Source organism: Etheostoma spectabile, chromosome 24 (genome assembly GCF_008692095.1).
Source record: "Etheostoma spectabile isolate EspeVRDwgs_2016 chromosome 24, UIUC_Espe_1.0, whole genome shotgun sequence".
Lineage (NCBI taxonomy): Eukaryota > Metazoa > Chordata > Actinopteri > Perciformes > Percidae > Etheostoma > Etheostoma spectabile.
The window spans coordinates 11,317,426-11,339,265 of record NC_045756.1 but is presented as its reverse complement, the minus strand read 5'-3'; the positions used below and the strand labels follow the sequence as shown (position 1 = coordinate 11,339,265).

The window sequence follows — 21,840 nt, the reverse complement described above, 5'->3', positions numbered from 1 at the left end:
GAAGTATTTTTCTTTCGGTGTGTTTTTATATGTTTATAAGTCACGGAGCGACGAGTGTCCAAATTCTCGTTTGGTTGTTCCCTATACAGTTGACTATTTAATTTTTATTTTTTATTTAAACTTTATTTAACCAGGAAGTCCTTTGAGATTGAAATCTCTTTTTCGAGGGAGACCTGGCCAAGACGGCACACCAGTTACAATATAAACAGAAATACAGCATAGACAAAATCACACATAGAGGAAAGGATCAGGTCACATGTGGCAGTTACATTTTTGAATTAGATGACATTTTAACATGGCCTTAAATTCCTTTAATGGGACTAGGTCATTTAGATGGAGCAAGTTTTGCAAGTTATTCCAAGTCCATGGAGCAAAGTAAGAGAAGGCTTTCTTACCCAGCTCAGTAAAAACCCTCGGAGCCCGGTAAGAGCGCCACCTGGTGGAACGGAGATGAAAACGGCTGAAGTTCAGCTTGATGAGATTACATAAATATGCCGTCAGTTTACCCAACATGGCCTTAAATAGAAAAATATACAAATGAAGTTGTCTACGTAGACTACTGGTAGACTACTACAGCCTACCAGTTCATACAGCGAACAATGATGAGTTACGGGAATAAGAGTTAGTTAAGAAGCGCAGAGCACTATGGGACACAGAATCTAACAGGTGGAGAGTACTAGAGGCAGCATGCATGTAGACAACATCACCATAGTCCAAAACACTTGAAAAAGTAGCCTGCACAAGTGTTTTTCTGGCTGACATGTTAAAACAAGTTTTATTTCTAAAATAAAACCCCAGCCTTAGTTTCAGCTTTTTTTTTTACAAGCTTTTCAACATGAACTTTGAAAGAAAGTTTGTTGTCCAGCCAAAAACCTAAATACTTTATATGATGAAACATTTTCAATTAAGTCACAGTACAAGTGAGTAAGTGAGGGAACAGTTTTCGGATCTTGCACACGGGCATTTTTGGTAGCTTTACAAACTCTTAAGGTAAGAAAGAAAGCTAGAAAGTGAGCGCTCCTGTTTTCTCTAGCATTGTTTCATCGCGCCATTCATTGTTTTTAGGAAACTGTGTTACGGGTACTACAGAAAGGCCTGTCGTTTTCGTTCTTAAAATATGAATCAAAGAGCAAGGCTGCAACTAGTGTGTTTTTGTCATCAATTAATCTGCCAGTTCTTTTTTCGATTAATGGTTTAGTCTACAAAAGGGTCAGACAGGAAGTTTTTTTATTTTTTTTATTTCACAACTGAATGCTTTCAACTCTCTAAATATCTACCAATATATCAGGTATTATAAAATGAAATCTGGATTTGACAACATTTATTATATTCAGATACTTTAAAGTGCCCATATTATGAAAAAAAAATCACTTTTTCTGGGATTTGGGGTGTTATGTTCAAAATCTGCACAAATTTCTATGTAACTAGTTGAGATGAGGTGGCTAACTGTAGCATATGCTAGCGTTAGCATGCTAGCTCATTCTCAAAAGCAAAACACTGCTACAACACACACTAGTTAACCATAATCTCCAAAAGAACTAGAGAAGAATAGCTAATCCTGCCTTGTAATCAGAGGTGGGTAGAGTAGCCAAAAATTGTACTCAAGTAAAAGTACTGTTACTTCCGAATAATATGACGCAAGTAAAAGTAGTCATCCAAATAATTACTTGAGTAAGAGTAAAAAAGTACTTGATGAAAAAACTACTCAAGTAGTGAGTAACTGTTGAGTAACGTCTGATTTATTTCTTAACACGAGCATCAACCAGACCGACAAAATAATCATATTTAGGCAAATTATAGTTCATCCAATCAATAAAAATAAATTAAAATTAATGTATTAATTACAAAATAGCTTACTTGAGAGACTTAACTTAAATTAGGATGGATGCTGCATGTGTAAAACATACTGTCTGTAACCTAAAAGACAAACATCCCCTCTCCACAGCAGAACCACCGCTACGTCTCCTCAGGTTAGATGTTGAGTTGTTGAACGCTCACATGTCCGTTTGTTTTGGTCGACACTGAAGACGCCGCACAATGTAGCTGCTGTTTCGCACTTTTCCTAAAAGGTAACCATGCTTTCACTATGAGGCGGGGGGGGGGTCCTCCTGGTCTGCGTTGCCTTGGCGACGTATGATTCTGACAGTCTTTGCTTTGCTACGACTGTAAAGCTAACCTGTCGCGCTGCTGAAGCGAGTACGGTCACGTGACTGAACAACGACGTGTGATTGGGTAAGCACAGTCACGTGGTAGAGCCTTCAGCGGAAGACTCTCTCTGTCAAAATAAAACATTAAAATGAGACGTATGCGGGGGTAAAAACAATGACGCGTAGTAACGAGTAACGAGCTCATTGTAGCCTGATGTAGCGGAGTAAGAGTACAGTTTCTTCTTCACTAATCTACTCAAGTAAAAGTAAAATTATAGTGAATTAAAACTACTCCTAGAAGTTCAATTTTTTCAAAAACTTACTCAAGTAAATGTAACTGAGTAAATGTAACTCGTTACTACCCACCTCTGCTTGTAATGACCGAAGTTGTAAAAAAGTTGTCTAGCTGATGTGATCTTCCCTAGCTACTGAGCATGTGCGACTCCCAACAAAGATAGTATAGAAGTGAGATGTCTCACTCTGTAGCTAACACAGAGATCTAAACACACAGGGTGAAAACAGGATCTGCAGCATTGTGCAGTACAACAAAAAAGATGGTGTTTTTGGAAAATAAAACCATGTAAACCTATTTTGGTACAACCTCAAAATACAACTATGAACCGGAAAATTAGCAGAATATGGGCGCTTTAAATTAACCTGGAAACAATAAATCTAATATCTTAGTATTTGAATGAGGCTCAAACAGACCACTAGCACTTCTGTCATGTCTGTTTGGAAATAAAGTCCGCGTGAATGATTTGCCATGAGCCAGATGGCCTCTGGGGGCCCTCGGGGGTCCAGAGGCTAAGATGTGGCCACAGGGATCCAGAACCAGGCTTCGTGTTTTCCCAGCTTAGCCGGCCAGGGGGCTCGAGCTACAATAACAACATGTGCTAGGATCACACACTCCGCTCTACTGACTCCCTGGGAAACTTTAACAGGCTAATGCAGTAGAGAAACAATATTGGTTAGCATATTTCCATGACTGATATGTCCATATGTGGTCGTACCGCTGTGGGGGAGCCACACATTGGGTCATTTTGTGTCAAGTATATCGTTCTCGAAAGAGTTTAAAAAGGGCTGCTTCACACGGTGGTGCTGCATGCAGACAAATGGCTCATTTGTAGTCTTTCAGAAGCCTCCCTCCCTGCTAACATGCTAACACCTCTGATACTTGTGTACAGAGCTGAATTATAGATGAGCCTTAACCGCTAATCGATGTAGGCTTCACTCTCGTGTTACCTGCCTGAAACACATACAGGCTTAACTTTCTCTCCCTTGCTGTGATTAACACACACACACACACACACACACACACACAGAGTTGTACAACCAGGAACGTCACCCACAAAGATGCTAGATTAATTTATAATTTCTACTGTTTATTGATTGAATAGCTAATAGAGGAGCCCATAGAAAGTGCCTTCTACAGGGGCCCAGAATTATTTTTTGCTACTCCCCTGTGTACAACATGTCCTTCAGGGCGATAAATCTCTCTATAAATAAGTTTATATATCGAGTGTAGGCTCATACTATCTCTTGGCAACTCACCTGATTACACTTGCACTAAGACAGCGGGCAGGATGGAGACGTTTGCTGACACACTGACTTGGCGAGTTATTTTTGGGTTGGCTAAGAGATGATAGATTTGTTGTTTACTGCCCAGTAATGTAGTTTTAATATTCATTGCACTCCCTTTTGCTAAGTTGTTGAATCTTTTTGGCTTTTTAAATTCCACTTCAACACGTTTTCTGTCCCCGGTCCTTTCTCACCTTCTGTCTGTCCCGCTGTCTCACACAGCGTCTGGCTTACAGCCGTATAAGACACAATCTTCGCCCGGGCCTTTGTTGCTCTGTCAGCTCCAGTGGCCGCTGACGATAAGAGGGGATGTATGCGGAAGAGAGGAGAGGCCGACGTCACCCCCTTTGCCAAGCTGATGGGTGATGGAGTCGAAAAAGAAGGTCCCCCAAATTAAGGCTTTTCTGATTTAAATGGGTTTCTCTACACCAGTTTCACAATAAATTGTTTCTGTGAATCCATTTAAACTAAATGTACAAAGGTTTTATTTTTCACCCCTCCCCCGGGCCCCGTCTGTCCCCCATGCCAAAAAAAAAAAAAAATTTTTGTCCAACTAGACCCCACGTTTCTGGGAAAAGTATGAAACAAGTTTAGCTTAGAATAATATCAGGTTTCTCGCCCGATTGAATTTTTAATCACACTGAACCAGGACAAAAAAAAATTGGCTCCCAAATTTTTTTTTTTTTTTTTTGTCCCCTAAACACTTCCAAAACCCACCACAAGCTTTTAACAAGGACCTCAATGAAGAAAGGGAGCGCATTCTAAACCATTTTATACAGTCTTCTAAAACTCACAGGAAAAGTAGTGAGTTGGGATGCAGTCGGGTCGTTAAATTAAATGGATTAAAATACATGTATTGATAAATTATTTAAAAATTAAATTGTGAACAAGGTGAATCGAGATTGCGATGTAATAATGATTAATCGTGCAGGCTTACTTCCAACTGACCAAAAACTACATGGTTACATTGTTGATGCACACACACTCAAAATGTCACTCTAAGTGATCCTCACGGGTTTGGAAGAGACATTGATTGATCAGGATTAAATCAATGATCAATATACACACATGTTAAAGAAATGAGGCCTATTAATAATCGGCTGAGGAAGTTGGACTAAAACAAAAGGGAGTAGTTTATCAAAAGCTGTTGTCCCAAATAAAACAAGTTTTTCAAAAGTTTGCAAATCCTAAAAAAAGTGGATCCCCATAGAGTTGTTTTTGCAGTGACAGATGGCACTGGTGTACATAAAGCCAGGATCCAAGACTTTGTTTTCACTATCCGCTGCTCCAGCAGTGCTTTTTATCTCACAACATAACTGCATGGGACTGTTGGACTCTTTGTTAAAGTTTGCGGCAGTTTGTCTCCCAATTTAGGTCATATTTGTTTTCTGTTTTAGACTTGGCCGTGTCTACGTGTTCATATCTGGTTCTGTGTGTGACCCACATGCACTGAGACAAGACTAAAGACGCACTATGACAAAATGTCTTCTGGCGTTTTGAGTCCTCGAACATCAGATGTGCACATGTTGCCGCACGCATCAGCAGGAGTCAGTATCTTGCCTTGCACGGCCACTTTAGTTGCCACACAGTAAAGTTGTGCTATCAATTAATCTAAATCAATGGTCATGACTCGTAGGATAAATGTGACATGCTAAACGGGGTCGGAAAGCAAAGAAAAAACAAAATTATGTTAGTTTATCTTAATCTTTGCTTTCAAATACCTAGGTAATTTTACATCTTCAGGCCCCTAAAACTACTCAGTTTAAGGCTGTAATACAGCCATGGTCGATATCAAGACTTGTGGGTACATTGTGGCTTTAATCACACAAATGTGTGTGTTTACTGAGGCTCACTTTCTGAGAATATTACTCATTCAAACTGCTGCCACATCCGACAAATTCAGCTCCAACATAAGCAACATTTGGCGACAACATTCTACAAGAGATTACATCAGTTATTTTATCGTTATAGTAGATGCAAATGGACTGTTTTCATATAGTGCTTTTCATATCTAGCTGTTACATAGTACATATTCGCCATTCATACACTGCGGCCGAGGCTGCCGTACAATGTGCCACCTGCTCATCAGATAAACACTCACACACATTCACACTCCGATGCGCAGCACCGGGGGCAACTCAGGGTTCAGTGTCTTGCCCAAGGACACTTCGACAATGACTGCAGGGGCAGGGATCAAACCACCAACCTTCCGATTGGCTACTACTGCCGCCCCATAGTGATAGAACACTATCCAGAATCATACTGTAGAATAGCCAGTTGTATGAAGCTTGTGCATTGCCTTAACAGTGCTCTACTAAGCACCATCAGAGTCCGAAATAAGAGAAAGTGAGAAACATTTCTGACCCTGGACCTGTTGTGTTATTGCCTTTTTTTTCTATATTATGTTACTAAACAATGTTTCTCATTTTTATTTTCCCCTTTGTTGTGTTTCCAGGAAGGACGCGAGCAGTATGAGCTCGCTGCGACCTCGGAGCAGTGCAGCAAGAAGAAGGCGAAGGGGAAGAAGAAAGAGAAAGATATGGACGAACTGAAGAAGGAAGTGGATATGGTGAGTGTCTCCGCTTCTTTTTCCCCTTGCCCTCATTGTCCGCCGTCTTCTGCCTCCAATATGAACACATCCATTCTGTTTTATTTCTCCTGCCTCTCCTCCCATCACTTGCCTCTTTATGCTGTCTCTCTCTGATGTAAAATCACATACAAGAACTGAAAATACACTCCTTCACTTTCTCCTTCCCTCCTCACTTCATTTCATGCTCTTCTTTTCTCTCATTTGTTGATCACTTACCATATTCCTTATGCTCTTCTTCCTACTTATTTTCCTTTCATCTTTCCTATTCTTCCTCTCCTCCTCCTCGCTTTCTTGTGACCTCCCATGTGTCTCTTGTTGGCTCCTCATCCGTTCATTCTTTTCCCTTTTAACTAGTAATGCGTCTCTGCCATTGTCATAGCTCTACCTTGTGGGAGGTCATTATTTTAAAATAAAAGGTCAGCACATACTGAGCTGTAAATGTCACTGGCTTTGGCCATGTTGAACACACACACACACACACACACACACACACACACACACCACACAACACACACACACACACACACACACACATTATAATAGACATAGACACTGGACTGACACCAACTTCTTTTCTATCTCTGTGTCCTTGCAGGATGATCACAAGCTGACCCTTGATGAACTTAATCGCAAATATGGAACAGACCTCAACAACGTGAGTGAGATAATTAGGAAAGTGTGCTGTATTATGTTTCTGTGTGTCTGAATGCGTTGTAGATGAAATTTGTGATCGTAGGCAGCTTTAAAAGTCACACTGAGATGTCATTTTTTTACAGCCAGCATTCTTGTCTCCAAAGATGGCATCGTAATGTCAATTTGAAAAGAATATTTCCATCAAAAGTGTCCACATTAATCACAGAGATCACATACATTTCAAATATCGGCAGCACACTGGCTGCCATTAACTGTCATTTTTCTCTTCAGTCTGTCAGTTGATTGTTAGTGACTGAATGATTAGTGCGGTTTAGCTGAATTAAACAGAACTCTGTTTGAAGAGGGCAGAATGAAGGGAATGTCATTGAGGATGTGATCTGCATCTACAGGCTCCGCTCTCCCAGCGTTTATTAAAGGTCCCATGACATGGTGCTTTTTGGATGCTTTTATATAGACCTTAGTGGTCCCCTAATACTGTATCTGAAGTCTCTTTATATAGACCTTAGTGGTCCCCTATACTGTATCTGAAGTCTCTTTATAAGACCTTAGTGGTCCCCTAATACTGTATTGAGTCTCTTATATAGACCTTAGTGGTCCCCTAATACTGTATCTGAAGTCTCTTTATATAGACCTTAGTGGTCCCCTAATACTGTATCTGAAGTCTCTTTTATATAGACCTTAGTGGTCCCCTAATACTGTATCGAAGTCATCTTTATTGAAGTGTCCCCATCTGTTTGAGTTTTTATAGACCTTAGTGGTCCCCCCACCACCACCACATGCAATCACGCACTCCAACTGGCTGATCACTCAGGAAAGATCAAGGCGATTAGTTAATCAGTTCCTCTCCAAGGTGTGTGTGGGTGTGTGGGTGTGTGTGGGTGTGTGGGTGTGAATAATTTATTAGCTGCAGAAGTCCCTGTGCCCTGATTTCATGTGCTCCTATTTGCCTCACTCTTCTCCCCTCCCTTCCTCTCTCTGTTGTCGTCTTCTTCTTCCTCGTCCTCTTTCTGTTTTCTACCTGCTGAACGACATGGCCTTGTTTATTCTGTTGATGCTGTGTTGCCAGGCGATAGGGTTGCACGGTTTTGACATAATGTGACATTGATTATGAATATTGTGGTAGATATTAATTTAGATATTTTTAAACCCGTAAAATCACAAAAGTTACAGGAAAACGCATCAAACTAGATTCAGAACAAATTAAACAAACTTTCTTACAACACAAGGTTTATTTCAACGGACTGTCATATTGGACTGGTCCAACATGAATAAATAAATAAGGACCATGTCTGCAGAACAGGACATGTTTTACTGGTTGGACAGTATACAAATGTAGAGAACGAGACATGTTTTACTGGTTGGACAGTATATAATATAGAACAAGACATGTTTTACTGGTTGGACAGTATATAATATAGAACAAGACATGTTTTACTGGTTGGACAGTATATAATATAGAACAAGACATGTTTTACTGGTTGGACAGTATATAATATAGAACAGGACATGTTTTACTGGTTGGACAGTATATAATATAGAACAAGACATGTTTTACTGGTTGGACAGTATATAATATAGAACAGGACATGTTTTACTGGTTGGACAGTATATAATATAGAACAAGACATGTTTTACTGGTTGGACAGTATTAATATAGAACAGGACATGTTTACTGGTTGGACAGTATATAATATAGAACAAGGACATGTTTTAAATGGTTGGACAGTATATAATATGAACAGGACATGTTTATGGTTGGACAGATATAATATAGAACAGACATGTTTTACTGGTTGGACAGTATAAATAGAACAGGACATGTTTACTGGTTGGACAGTATATAATATAGAACAGGACATTTTTACTGGTTGGACAGTATAAGTATAAACGGACATGTTTTACTGGTTGGACGTAATAATATAGAACAGGACATGTTAACTGGTTGGACAGTATAATATAGAACAGGACATGTTTTACTGGTTGGACAGTATATAAATTAGAACGGACATGTTTTACTGGTTGGACAGTATATAATATGAACAGGACATGTTTTACTGGTTGGACAGTATACATATAGAACAGGACATGTTTTACTGGTGGACAGTATACAATATAGAACAGGACATGTTTTACTGGTTGGACAGTATATAATATAGAACAGGACATGTTTTACTGGTTGGACAGTATATAATATAGAACAGGACATGTTTTACTGGTTGGACAGTCTATAATACATAAATGAAGAGAACAGGACACAACTTTTCTTCTTCTCTGATTTGTTCCGTTTTGTGGTCTCTATCCATTTCTTCACTAAGTCTGTCACTCTGTTGAAATATGCACACATATGGTACGCTCCGTAAGGTCTGTCGTGTAATGGACCCGTGCTCTGACGTGCACTAACATTTGCAAGTTGCACGGTAACTGCTCAATGAAACGGGCTCTACATCAAACACAACTTAGTCACACAGCCCACAAAAAGAAACAAAATATTACATACTACTGCGATATATTGCGATAACGATATTGAGTCGATATATCTTGCACCCCAACTAGGCGACTAGTAGCACCTACAGACCCCCACCCCTTGACTTGGATATGTGTCGGTGAGTTTGTGTCTACATGTGTGGTTGGCTGACAAAGAAATAAGGTTGTGACGTTTAACATGTTAACACATTTTAGAAGATCTGGCCAGGAATCTAACTTTTATCAGCTGTTGTAACTGAATCGGTATCTTCTTCTCTCATCAGGGTTTGACTTGTGCCAAGGCTGCTGAGATTCTGGCTCGTGATGGGCCCAATGCCCTCACTCCTCCCCCCACCACCCCAGAGTGGGTCAAATTCTGCAAACAGGTATTACATCAGCTCAACATCTGTCTTGGTGGTAGAGGAATGTCACTGTCATGACCGAGAGCACGTTCTCTTTCAAACACTTTCTTTTCAGTTCCTATAAGTGTTTAAATGTCTTTAGCTTAAAAGTTCACTCCTGCTGTTTTTCCTTCAGATGTTTGGGGGTTTCTCCATGCTTCTGTGGACTGGTGCCCTCCTCTGTTTCCTGGCGTATGGTATCCAGGCTGCAATGGAGGATGAGCCTGCTAATGATAATGTAAGAACATGTCCTTGTTGTCTATGTAGTGTCTTGATGTGCCAGTATAGTGCATGCTGTAATCATAGCCTGATGTAAAACCCAAGAAATGACAAGCCATCTGTAGTCCATTTCATATGATGAGATTTTTATGAGTGTATGTTTCATGATGTTTTTTGTATGAAGTCTGTTGGTGCTATGGAATAGACAATATGGTCAATATTGTCAATATGTAGGTATTATAAGGAAATAACTGTACAGTTTTTCAGCACCAATGTAATAAAAACAATTATTTCATCATAAGCCAATTTTACAGCATGAAATAGTAGATATTGTTAGAAGCTGGAAGGGATCGCCTGATACTGGTTTTTCAAGACCGATACTGATTATTGGTAATTAATGAAACCAATAACCGATAGTTGGAACCGATATCCATTTACAGTGCAACTGAAAATTAAGATTTTGGAATGTTACAAACTCCAACACAAAACCTTGTTTAAATGCTTTGTTAGCTTTAGTGTGTACCTTTTTTAAATCAACGAACGTCCGTGCGATCACGGAAGGCTTGTATCATGTGGACGCACCGACAGTTTTGTCGTCGTTACTGAGAATTCCTCATGGGGGAGACAGAAACTACGCACTACAGCTTTAAGCAATTATTTAAGGAATTAGAAACTTTGAACATAATACCCAGTAAAAGAGAGTCGGATAGCGTTGGGGGTGGGACATTAAGTCCGACTCAGTGGTGAGTGAAACTGAAGCAGAGAGACAGACACAGAGCTGTAACTGAGCCAAAGTAGCACCCTTTTTAATTAATTAACGTAAAAGCTTACAAGTTAAAGATAATCTGCAAACTGCCCAAAAAAACGGCCTGATAATCGGTCTATCCCTCGTAGCTGGCTCCTAATTGAAAAAATGTTGCACTACACAAAGGAAGGTAATGGTCTTGATCTGTTGACTGTCTATATTGTTCACATACATTAGACGTAGCCCCCTAACACCCTGTGAATATTTTTGACATTCACAGTTGTACCTGGGTGTGGTGCTTTCTGCTGTCGTCATCATCACTGGTTGCTTCTCCTACTACCAAGAGGCCAAGAGCTCCAAGATCATGGACTCCTTCAAGAACCTGGTCCCACAGGTGCCCCTTACATTTTGAGACTGTTTTGTATATAATCATGCACATACTAAGCTCACAAAAGAAATGAACTGTGTGTGACACTATACTGGAACCTTTTCTTAAAAACCCTGTGGTATTGTCAACTCTTAATTTATTATGTTAATTCAAGGTCTTTTCCACTTTGCGGTACAAAATCAACAGAGTCCTCTTGACATCCGAATCTCATTAGCCCTGTTAAGCAGTTTAGAGTTTAATTATAAAAATATTTTTTCTTAATTTAAAAAGAAAATCATGCAGGATGTGAAAGTAGACGCTGTTAAAACGGGTAGAAAATAAAACGGGCCAGTGTCTCTTTCTCCTTTGCCTTACTTAAGTGTCTGTCTCCGCTGTTGTCTCGTCACGTAGCAAGCCCTGGTCGTCCGTGACGGCGAGAAGAAGAACATCAACGCTGAGGAGGTGGTGGTCGGAGATTTGGTGGAGGTGAAAGGTGGAGACAGGATCCCCGCCGATCTGCGAATCATCTCCGCCCACGGCTGCAAGGTGGGTGGCCTGTGGACACAAGTTGTTTTCTTCTGTCCCGGAGCCATATCCTAAGGAATTAATCCTGAAAACCATTTCTCCATCAAAACATGAAAGGGGGTACCTTGACCGTTTTAGTTTCAGTCGGCTGCTGGGCTTTAAGGCTTTTTACGGTCCCCGCAGCTGACCCGATGAACGTCAAAATGACGTAGATCTCGCCAGCGCTACAGGATTTTGAGTGCGCGACCAGAGGCATGGACGAGTTCAAGGGGAACCAGATGCCAGGACTTTCAGAGGGACTGCAAGTCTCTGTTGTACTGGGCTACGATGAGTTCTTCTATGGTGAATGTTGGGTTTCTGTAAAAAAAGTACGGTCTAGACCTGTTCTTTTATGAAAAGCGCTGTTGGATAACTGTTGTTGTGATGTGGCGCTATATAAATAAAATTGAATTGAATGAAAGGCTTGATCCCACCAAGTAGGTCATCCAATCAAACGTTGACGTCAATGCTACTGCCAGTTCTACCGTTGTGTATCTTTTTTTTCTTCTTCTAGTCCGTAAAAATAGCAAACTCGGTAGCCTTTCCTCATTAGCGCCACCTCTGTTCAGGAGAAGACTGCAACTAGACCACCACGCGCGAGTATAAACAGATACGTGACGTCACATTGGTGCGCGCCAGGTCGGCTGCGGCGAGTATACATACATAGGTTTGCACTTGAAAAACACGCATATGTGTTAGTGCCTTGAACCTCTAGAACTTTGTGCCCTTCATAAAACCTCAGCATAGAGCTAGCTGTAAGCAGTCATTTACTCTCTGATGTTTTTAATATGAATTCCAACCAATGTCAAGCACCATGTTCATATTGCTGACATTTCATTGTAATCAGACTGTAAAGTAGAGCTTGAGACTTATTCTTTGCAGTCACTATTTAAATAAATGGACTCATGCTTTGCATGTGACTAGCGGTAGTCTTGTTGGGGGGACAAAAACAAGTATGTGGCCCATTTTGGGCCCTTAACCAGAAACACCCAAGAGCAATAATTGACCCAAATGTTCCCCTGTTTCTTTCCATTAGCCTCTGCATCATGCATTGTTATATCTTGTCACTTGCCTCTGCTTCATCTAGCCGTTGCTGCAATCCTGAATCTCCCCCCTCAGTAGCTGTCTTATCCACAGAGGAAAAAGGAGTCATTATTTGGAGGAGATTTTGTTTTCCTTCCTCAGAAAGAAACTTTGTGGCATCCTCTCCATTTTTATGTATTTATTTCCTAAGGCGGCTGTGGATACATTGTTTTTCTTTCTTCCATCAATCACGGTCTATGTTTCATTGCTCAGGTGGACAACTCCTCTCTGACCGGCGAGTCTGAGCCCCAGACCCGTACTCCCGACTTCTCCAATGAGAACCCACTGGAGACCAGGAACATTGCTTTCTTCTCCACCAACTGTGTAGAAGGTATGACAACAGAATACATCAAAGCCGTTCAGAGACTGTGCTACAGAGGCTCTGTAGTAAACTGGAGATCTTTGCTGTTTTGTAAAAATAAATAATGTCTACGCGATCATCCTTTCTACAGGAACTGCCCGTGGTATCGTGATCAGCACCGGAGACCGTACCGTCATGGGTCGAATCGCCACCCTAGCCTCTGGACTCGAAGTTGGACGAACCCCCATCTCAATCGAGATCGAGCACTTCATACACATCATCACCGGCGTGGCTGTCTTCCTTGGCGTGTCCTTCTTTGTCCTCTCCCTCATCCTCGGATACAGCTGGCTGGAGGCCGTCATCTTCCTCATCGGGATCATTGTCGCCAACGTGCCAGAAGGTCTCCTGGCTACTGTCACTGTGAGTCCTGGTGTTTCTGTGTATCAAAGGTCGAACTACAGATGATTTAAAAAAAAAAAAAAAAAAAAAGACTCTGCCATGATTTGACCCAAGCAATCCCATCTCTAGGTGTGTCTGACCCTGACTGCCAAGCGCATGGCGAAGAAGAACTGCCTGGTGAAGAACTTGGAAGCTGTCGAGACCCTGGGCTCCACCTCCACCATCTGTTCCGACAAGACCGGCACCCTGACCCAGAACAGGATGACCGTGGCCCACATGTGGTTCGACAACCAGATCCACGAGGCCGACACCACAGAGAACCAGAGCGGCACTTCCTTCGACCGGAGCTCTGCTACCTGGGCTGCCCTGGCCAGAGTCGCTGGACTCTGCAACCGGGCCGTCTTCCTGGCGGAGCAGACCAACCTTCCCATTCTGAAGGTACCTTTTTTTCACCCTGGTCTGGTTTTTGGTTCACCCAATTTAATTTCTCTTCCTCTATTTTATTTTTTTATTACATGAATTGTCTAACATTATTAAGGAAATAAGTTAGCTCTTAGCACTAAAAACAGAAGTCTATATTATCTTTACATCATCACTTTTTTGTTATTGTTCCAGGTCTTTAGTTTGTGTGCTGGGCAGGATTTAGAAGTCCTGTACTGCTGACTCATTTTCTAATTTGAATGCGATGTGCCGCTTTTTAAAGTATTTAAAAATTACTCTTAAAGCAAACAAGCGTTTTTCTTCCCTAGTGCTCTTCTGTCCCTAATGTCAGCTTCACATCATTTGTAGTAATGCCAACACATGTTCAAGTGTGCTAAATGAAAGGTGTGTGTGTGTGTGTGTGTGTGTGTGTGTGGTGTGTGTGTGTGTGTGTGTGTGTGTGTGTGTTGTGTGTGTTGTGTGTGTGTGTGTGTGTGTGTGTGTGTTGTGTGTGTGTGTGTGTGTGTGTGTGGTGTTGTGTGTGTGTGTGTGTGTGTGTGTGTGTGTGTGTGTGTGTGTGTGTGTGTGTGTGTGTGTGTGTGTGTGTGTGTGTGTGGTGTGTGTGTGTGTGTGTGTGTGTGTGTGTGTGTGTGTTAAAAGAATCATACAAATAGATACTTGTTTTCTTTTGTGTGATTGCAATTTTGAATACTAAAAGTATACAAGACTAACACAACAGCAATTATGAAATGTGATTTAGTAGTTTCGGTTTTTTTGTTTTCCTGTAATAATAATATACACAGATTTAGATCTTAATATACATTTCATAGAGATGTTTTTCACTACAGGCTACAAGTGACGGGCTTGTTTTCCTGTTTATACCACTCTCCTGGAGTGAACACATTTCGTAACCACCTAATTATTCCTAGCCCCCCCCAAAAAAAAAAAAAAATAACACGCACACACACCAAGATGTAAATGTAAATGTGCTGTATTTATATAGCGCTTTTCCAGTCTTAACAACTGCTCAAAGCGCTTTTACATCTACAGGAAACATTCACCATTCACACACATTCATACACTGTGGCCGAGGCTGCCGTACAAGGTGCCACCAGCTCATCAGATAAACACTCACACACATTCACACTCCGATGCGCAGCACCGGGGGCAACTCGGGGTTCAGTGTCTTGCCCAAGGACACTTCGACAATGACTGCAGGGCAAGGGATCGAACCACCAACCTTCCGATTGGCAGGCAACCACTCTACCACTGAGCCACAGCAGCCCCCGCCCGATGTCCTATGTGTCTCTTGGCTCCAAGATTTCCATGCCAGCCTCAGGTGTAAATGTAAATGTAATTCACCTGTAAATGTCTAGCTCGCGTCACGGCTCTAATTACCAGTCTCTCTCATTACGTTTGGCTGGACCACAGCAAAGTGGCGCCAGCCCTATAATTGTGAAAGTCTGTCCCTGATTAACTGAAAGTGAGTGAGTGATGAAGTTGCACCATTGGTCAAGTGTTGGAGTTTCCCCATTGGCTGTTGCTACCAGTGTTTCCACTGGTACCACTTTGCTGTTTATTTCCCTCAACTACCGATTCTACCAGGCCTTGTACATACTTCAAAATATTAACACATGCATACGTCCACAGTGACTGAAACAGGACAATAACCATTTTAGAATGGTGCATGCACATTATATCAGCACTATTGTATATTCCCTTGAATATACAGTGACTTTTTTTAAATTTCCCTTTTAATCAACTTTAACATGGGTGTGTAAACTTTCTCAAGCCACTGTATGTCCTCACGAGGCATTGAGCAACAGGATGTAAGTTATTTAGGCTCAAAGACCATGCATAAATTCTACTGTGACTTGAGCCCGGTTAACTTTGTGCCTACAATTGATGTTCTTCCCTCTCCATCTTCCTCCACCAGAGAGACGTGGCTGGGGACGCCTCGGAGTCGGCTCTGCTGAAATGTATTGAGCTGTGCTGCGGATCAGTCCAGGAAATGAGAAACAAAACCCCCAAAATATCTGAGATCCCGTTCAACTCTACTAACAAGTACCAGGTATGGAACGAGGAGCTAGCTGAATCATAAGTACAGTATGTGGAGACCAATTGTCCGTCATGTTGTTTTCAGGTGCTGTTACAGGAATATTGATTTCCGCTACATTTTAATGTTTTGAAATTTCATATGTTTTATGTCTTTGTGCTAACCTTTATGATTTTTGAGCATTGTTAAAAATGGATTAATGGATTGGCTTCTCGGCTTTAGCTTAAGCTTAAAGTTCAAGAAATCCCAAAACATAGTTTGTTGCTTGCGTTGTTGTTCATCTCTTTTCTCGATTTTTATGCTTTACAACGAGCGTTGCTCAAATCAGGCATTTTAGATTGAAAAAAACATGAGCACAGATATCAACACCTGAATGCGTAAACTGACCTGTTTTTGTTTCTCATGTGCTCCTAGCTTTCCATTCACAAAAATGAAACACCTGAGGAGTCCAAGCACCTGCTGGTGATGAAAGGTGCCCCAGAGAGGATTTTGGACCGCTGCTCCACCATCATGATTCAGGGCAAGGAGCAGCCTCTGGACGAAGAGCTGAAAGACGCTTTCCAGAACGCCTACCTGGAACTGGGAGGTCTGGGAGAGAGAGTTCTGGGTAAGGATGGACGGCTGCTGGGATTGAGATGAGTGAATTGATTAAGAGAGCAGAAACTTAGACACCCCCCCCCCCCCTCTGAAAACCACTTCATTGGGCAATATTTCCCATCCAAAACTGCTTTTTCTCCAGGTTTCTGCCACTTCAACCTGCCCAACGACCAGTTCCCAGAGGACTTTGCTTTTGACACTGATGAGGTGAACTTCCCCACTGAGAACCTGTGCTTCATCGGCCTCATGTCCATGATCGACCCTCCTCGTGCTGCTGTGCCCGACGCTGTGGGCAAATGCCGGAGCGCTGGAATCAAGGTAAAGCCGTATAAACCGGAGCCGTATTATTTCAAAATTTAAAATCAACAATTTTGTTGACGTTTTTCAATGATGTTTTTCTTACGTTTTTGTCCCTTTTTTCATCACTTTTGACTTTTATTTCAATGTTAATCATTACAGGAAACTATACCCAATGTTTTTAGTTAGAAAAGCAGAAATGAGGAATTATTTTGGCAAAAATCAGAGGAATGTATGTTGATGAATAATCACAGACTGGAATATGTCAACTTTTACTCAATACTATTTCAAAACAACTTCAATTTTTTTTTACAAATGCTTTAAAATTGAGCAAGACACCCCAAAATGAATGAAAGTAGAGATTTGTACTTGTGTTGTGTGGAATCATGGGTAATTGGGTAGTCTAAAAAGAGCATTGATATAGGAAAACGGGTCAATTTGACCCGAGGACAACATGAGGGTTAAATTTTAAAATTACTTATGGTTATGTCTAAAATATAAATACACAATTTGTATGTCCTACAAATGGCCATAATAACCATTCATCTCTACTTCTTAGTGGTCATGTAAATGACAAAATGGAAGAATTTTAACTGAAATCCCCAGGCTTGATCAAATGTTTACCGTTGTCCTAGGTCATCATGGTAACCGGGGATCATCCAATCACAGCTAAGGCCATCGCTAAGGGTGTGGGCATCATCTCCGAAGGCAACGAGACTGTTGAGGACATTGCGGCGCGTCTTAACATCCCAGTCAACGAAGTCAACCCAAGGTACTGACTAAACAGAGGAACCCTAAGTACTTATGCTCCAGTTGTCATGGAAACACATCTGGAGTACTGTACCCTAAGGTTCCATTTGCTTCTGAATGTGTTCAAGTTAGACCAACTTAGCGCGTGTTTTCAAAAAGTCCTAAAGGTTTTTAATTATTCTGGTGTTGTGCAACTGCAAGTCCACCTAACGGCTTTGGCTTCCTTCCAGAGATGCCAAGGCCTGTGTCATCCACGGTGGAGACCTGAAAGATCTGGCCCCAGAGCAGCTGGACGACATCCTGAAGTACCACACTGAGATCGTTTTCGCCAGAACCTCCCCGCAGCAGAAGCTGATCATTGTGGAGGGCTGCCAGAGACAGGTAGGGACCACACAGATGAGCAGGCGGTGTGTGTCGGGGAGGTGTTTTCTTTTTTTTTTTCTGCCCTTATGAGTCTCTACAGCCATTCTGTAAAACAGGTGGACCCAGAATGTGCCTCACTATATGACTTACTATGTAAATCCACGAGTCAGTATTTAAAACTCCTATCCCCCAACGCTTATTCATGAATATTACTTTGGTGTGATGACCAAGTTGAAATAATAATCGAGCATAACATTTGTCAAGCTGTGACCTCACATTAATATTCACGAGTGCATCAGGAGACAGAGCCAACTGTTTAGAGTTGTGGGAGTATGGGTTTTATTTATTCATAAAAATGTTTTTGTGTATCGCCTGATCAAGGGCAACCGCAAACATTACCGTCGGCCTTCTTTTTGTAATTAAGAAAACTCTGACTGCATAATATATTTCTGCCAAAATAGATATATTGGTAAATAACCAAATAGAATACTATTGAGTTGCATTCTGTGTGTTAGACTTCCAACAACGTATTACCATAAAGTATTGCAGCGCATCCCACATGTTTCCTGAAGAGTGATGAGTTGTTTTTGACGTTTCATATTACGAGCCCAATAACTTTAATTCACCTGCACAACGTTTTCCACTGATATGAAACGTCATTGCATATTTGTGATGTAATTACATAATCCTTTGCATAAAGCTTGGTGGGTGTGTCCGCAAGGTAGAACAAAAGAAATAGAAATCTTTAGCCAAATAATCACAAATTCAATACAGGAGTTTCTTTTACCTTATACTTATTACGTAGATCAATACAGTTTAGCCTCTGTATTTTTCAATATGGAAAACGGGAACGGCGCCCACTTCCTGTCAAACTATCATATTTCAGCCAAACGGTGCGCTAAAATATGTTTCTGAAAACATTTTCGGCGAGAAGTAGGCAATACAGTAACATAATCTTGGTTTATATTTTTGTCAGCACTGTCTAGTTTCTAATTCACACCAATATTCCACTATTACTCCGAATATGACAATATTACAAATTTAATACAGGTCATGGATAATCCATAAAAGGCCTTATTCTGAATAGAGCTTTTTCTTATTAAGACATGTGGGGTATTCTGGGATTATTTGGGTTTTAGAGGCATTCTTTGGACAACTCTGTGCATTGCTATGGTTTCCGTATACAGACTAACACAGCCACCAGTTTGCTCGGCTGGAGAGCCGATAAGGAGAAACACAGCTACTTTCAAACATGATCAAAGTATTGGATATCAACAGGTTTTTGGAAATACGTATAAATGGCTACGCCGAGCTTTTCAAGAAGCTGGTTGAAGGAGTGGAAGAGGGACGCTGTGGTCCAGCAAGTCCGACGCCGCTAGTTAACTTTGGAAAAAAATGGTATTTTGTACAGCTACATGTAAACGACAACATTAGTGGAATATTCACTTTCTTTAGCCATGTAAACAGCTTAATCGTTTTTTACAGAATTAGAGGGAAAAAAATTGAATATTATGTGTGTGTAATGTCACATAACGAATGCCAATGGGTGAGAAACAGATAATCACTGTCTTAATGTTATTTGAAAAATATTTAAGTAAATCTGTAAAATTAAAATCCTGCTTTAGTTGTTAGGATTATGAAAGTGCCACTCAACAGCAAAGATGGTGACTTTTCTCCAAAGTGGAAGTCTGTAAACTGGAATAATAAGTTTTATTTTTTATATACAACACACACACACACCACACACACACACACACACACACACACACACACACACACACACACACACACACACACACACACACACACACACAAATCAATGGACTTCTCTCGGCTTGAGTCAAACATTTTGGTTATTTTTGCTCCTTTTACATTTCTTTCATCATTTTTACGTAACTTTTCCTTCTCTTTGTGACTATAATTTCCACACACGTTTTCCTCTTCCCTCTCTCTGCAGGGAGCCATCGTGGCTGTGACAGGTGATGGTGTGAACGACTCTCCGGCTCTGAAGAAGGCCGACATCGGCGTCGCCATGGGGATCTCTGGATCTGACGTCTCCAAGCAGGCCGCTGACATGATCCTGCTCGACGACAACTTTGCCTCCATTGTTACCGGAGTGGAAGAAGGTAACGGATTTTACTTAACCGAATACTTTTAAAGCTTTTTGAGCTGAATGACTTTAAATTTAGCAAAGACATGACAATAATTTCACTGGATTTTTAATGTTCGTATTTAGCTGAAGGGTTAAAATTATAAAAATGACTGTATGACTTGTCTCATGTTCCCGCCAGGCCGTCTGATCTTTGACAACTTGAAGAAGTCCATCGCCTACACTCTGACCAGTAACATCCCTGAGATCACACCCTTCCTCCTCTTCATCATCGCCAACATCCCTCTGCCCCTGGGAACCGTCACCATCCTCTGCATTGACCTGGGAACTGATATGGTGAAGATGGAAACATTTGCTGTCAAAATGTCTAAAATGGCACATATTTCTGATTCTAGGTTCTCCAAGTCAACGTCCTCATTGACTGTGTCCTGTCTCCCAGGTCCCTGCCATCTCCCTGGCTTATGAAGCAGCCGAGAGCGACATCATGAAGAGACAGCCGAGAAACCCCAAAACCGACAAACTGGTGAATGAAAGGCTCATCAGCATAGCCTACGGACAGATCGGTAAACAGATATACTTGTGATTAGAAGTCCAAATATACCAAGTTACACTGATAATCAAACCGCAACCGGTCTATGGCCCCTCGTTAGATTTTTTCTGGAAAGGGATGTCACTATCTGGGTTTCTAAGATACTAGAACATAGCTGCACCAGAAATAGGGGGGTTGTGTGTGTGGGGTGTGTGTGTGTTTGTGTGTGTTTGTGTGTGTTGTGTGTGTGTGTGGTGTGTGTGGGGTGTGGGTGTGTGGTGTGGGGTGTGTGTGTTTGGTGTGTGTGGGGGTGGTGGTGTGTGTGTGTGTGTGGTGGTGTGTGTGTGTGTGTGTGTGTGTGTGTGTGTGTGTTTTGGGTGTGTGTGTGTGCCAGAGCAGTGCTTCTGGCTTTTGATTTCCCCTCCCTGTTTATGAAGCCTAGAATAGGTTTGACCCCCCTGAGCCTGTTTCCAACCTTATAAGACCAATCTGTTTTTTCCGGTAATAATTTTTCTCAAAGTTGCTATGTTAATATTTCTGTTGAGACATGCCGTTGCCCTTTTCAAAATATTATTGCACAACAGAGCAGACCACCTTTTCATTTTCTTGATCAAGTCATGTTCGGAGGAATAAAATGGATACGAAGGCCATTCCCATTCAAATCAATGTAACAGATTGGTCAGAGCAGCAGCCATTTTAAATGGACCGACGTCCGTGTAAACAGTCAAATATTGTAAAAATTCTCAAAAGACTCAATCTGCAGAGAAATGCACAAAAACTGTGCCTTTAAACGGGCCGTCAGAACTTGTATACGGTTATGTCACAACCAATGTTATATACATAGTCCCGCTACTGTGACGGTGCAGAGACTCCAAGAGTGCAGATGCCGAAGACCCGCAAACACTGACCAATCAGAGCGGACTAAAAATCATTATAATATGTTCACCTTGAAGACAAATTAGTTTAATCCTTCTCATACGTTCCCTGTTGAAGCCTAGCGTCCATGGACTTCAGTGGCGCTGCTTTGAACAGTGTTTTTAAGTGCCTCATAACTAGATGTTCATTGGATAAATACTTCGATTGGTCCCGCCCACGGACACTCAGCATCTCTGTGGGTGAATGGAGGAGTGGGCTGGCCTGGACTCTGGGCTTCTGCATGATGATTGGAGGGTCTGTTGAAAGGCTGCGTCTCCTTTGGATTGACAGT

General features: G+C 41.4%; 1 protein-coding gene across 1 annotated transcript in view; it reads left to right on the top strand.

Annotated features, from left to right (window-relative positions):
- LOC116674133 (sodium/potassium-transporting ATPase subunit alpha-1) overlaps positions 1–21,840 on the top strand; it is a 35,318-nt gene that overhangs the window by 9,373 nt on the left and 4,105 nt on the right. The window contains exons 2-18 of the mRNA XM_032506627.1: positions 6,181–6,294; positions 6,911–6,970; positions 9,717–9,818; positions 9,970–10,071; positions 11,078–11,191; positions 11,576–11,710; positions 13,025–13,142; positions 13,264–13,532; positions 13,641–13,949; positions 15,868–16,002; positions 16,402–16,594; positions 16,727–16,902; positions 17,517–17,653; positions 17,862–18,012; positions 19,952–20,120; positions 20,286–20,440; positions 20,544–20,667. Of these exons, the coding sequence (XP_032362518.1) occupies positions 6,181–6,294; positions 6,911–6,970; positions 9,717–9,818; positions 9,970–10,071; positions 11,078–11,191; positions 11,576–11,710; positions 13,025–13,142; positions 13,264–13,532; positions 13,641–13,949; positions 15,868–16,002; positions 16,402–16,594; positions 16,727–16,902; positions 17,517–17,653; positions 17,862–18,012; positions 19,952–20,120; positions 20,286–20,440; positions 20,544–20,667 (2,563 nt within the window). The remainder of the gene's footprint in view (positions 1–6,180; positions 6,295–6,910; positions 6,971–9,716; positions 9,819–9,969; positions 10,072–11,077; positions 11,192–11,575; positions 11,711–13,024; positions 13,143–13,263; positions 13,533–13,640; positions 13,950–15,867; positions 16,003–16,401; positions 16,595–16,726; positions 16,903–17,516; positions 17,654–17,861; positions 18,013–19,951; positions 20,121–20,285; positions 20,441–20,543; positions 20,668–21,840) is intronic.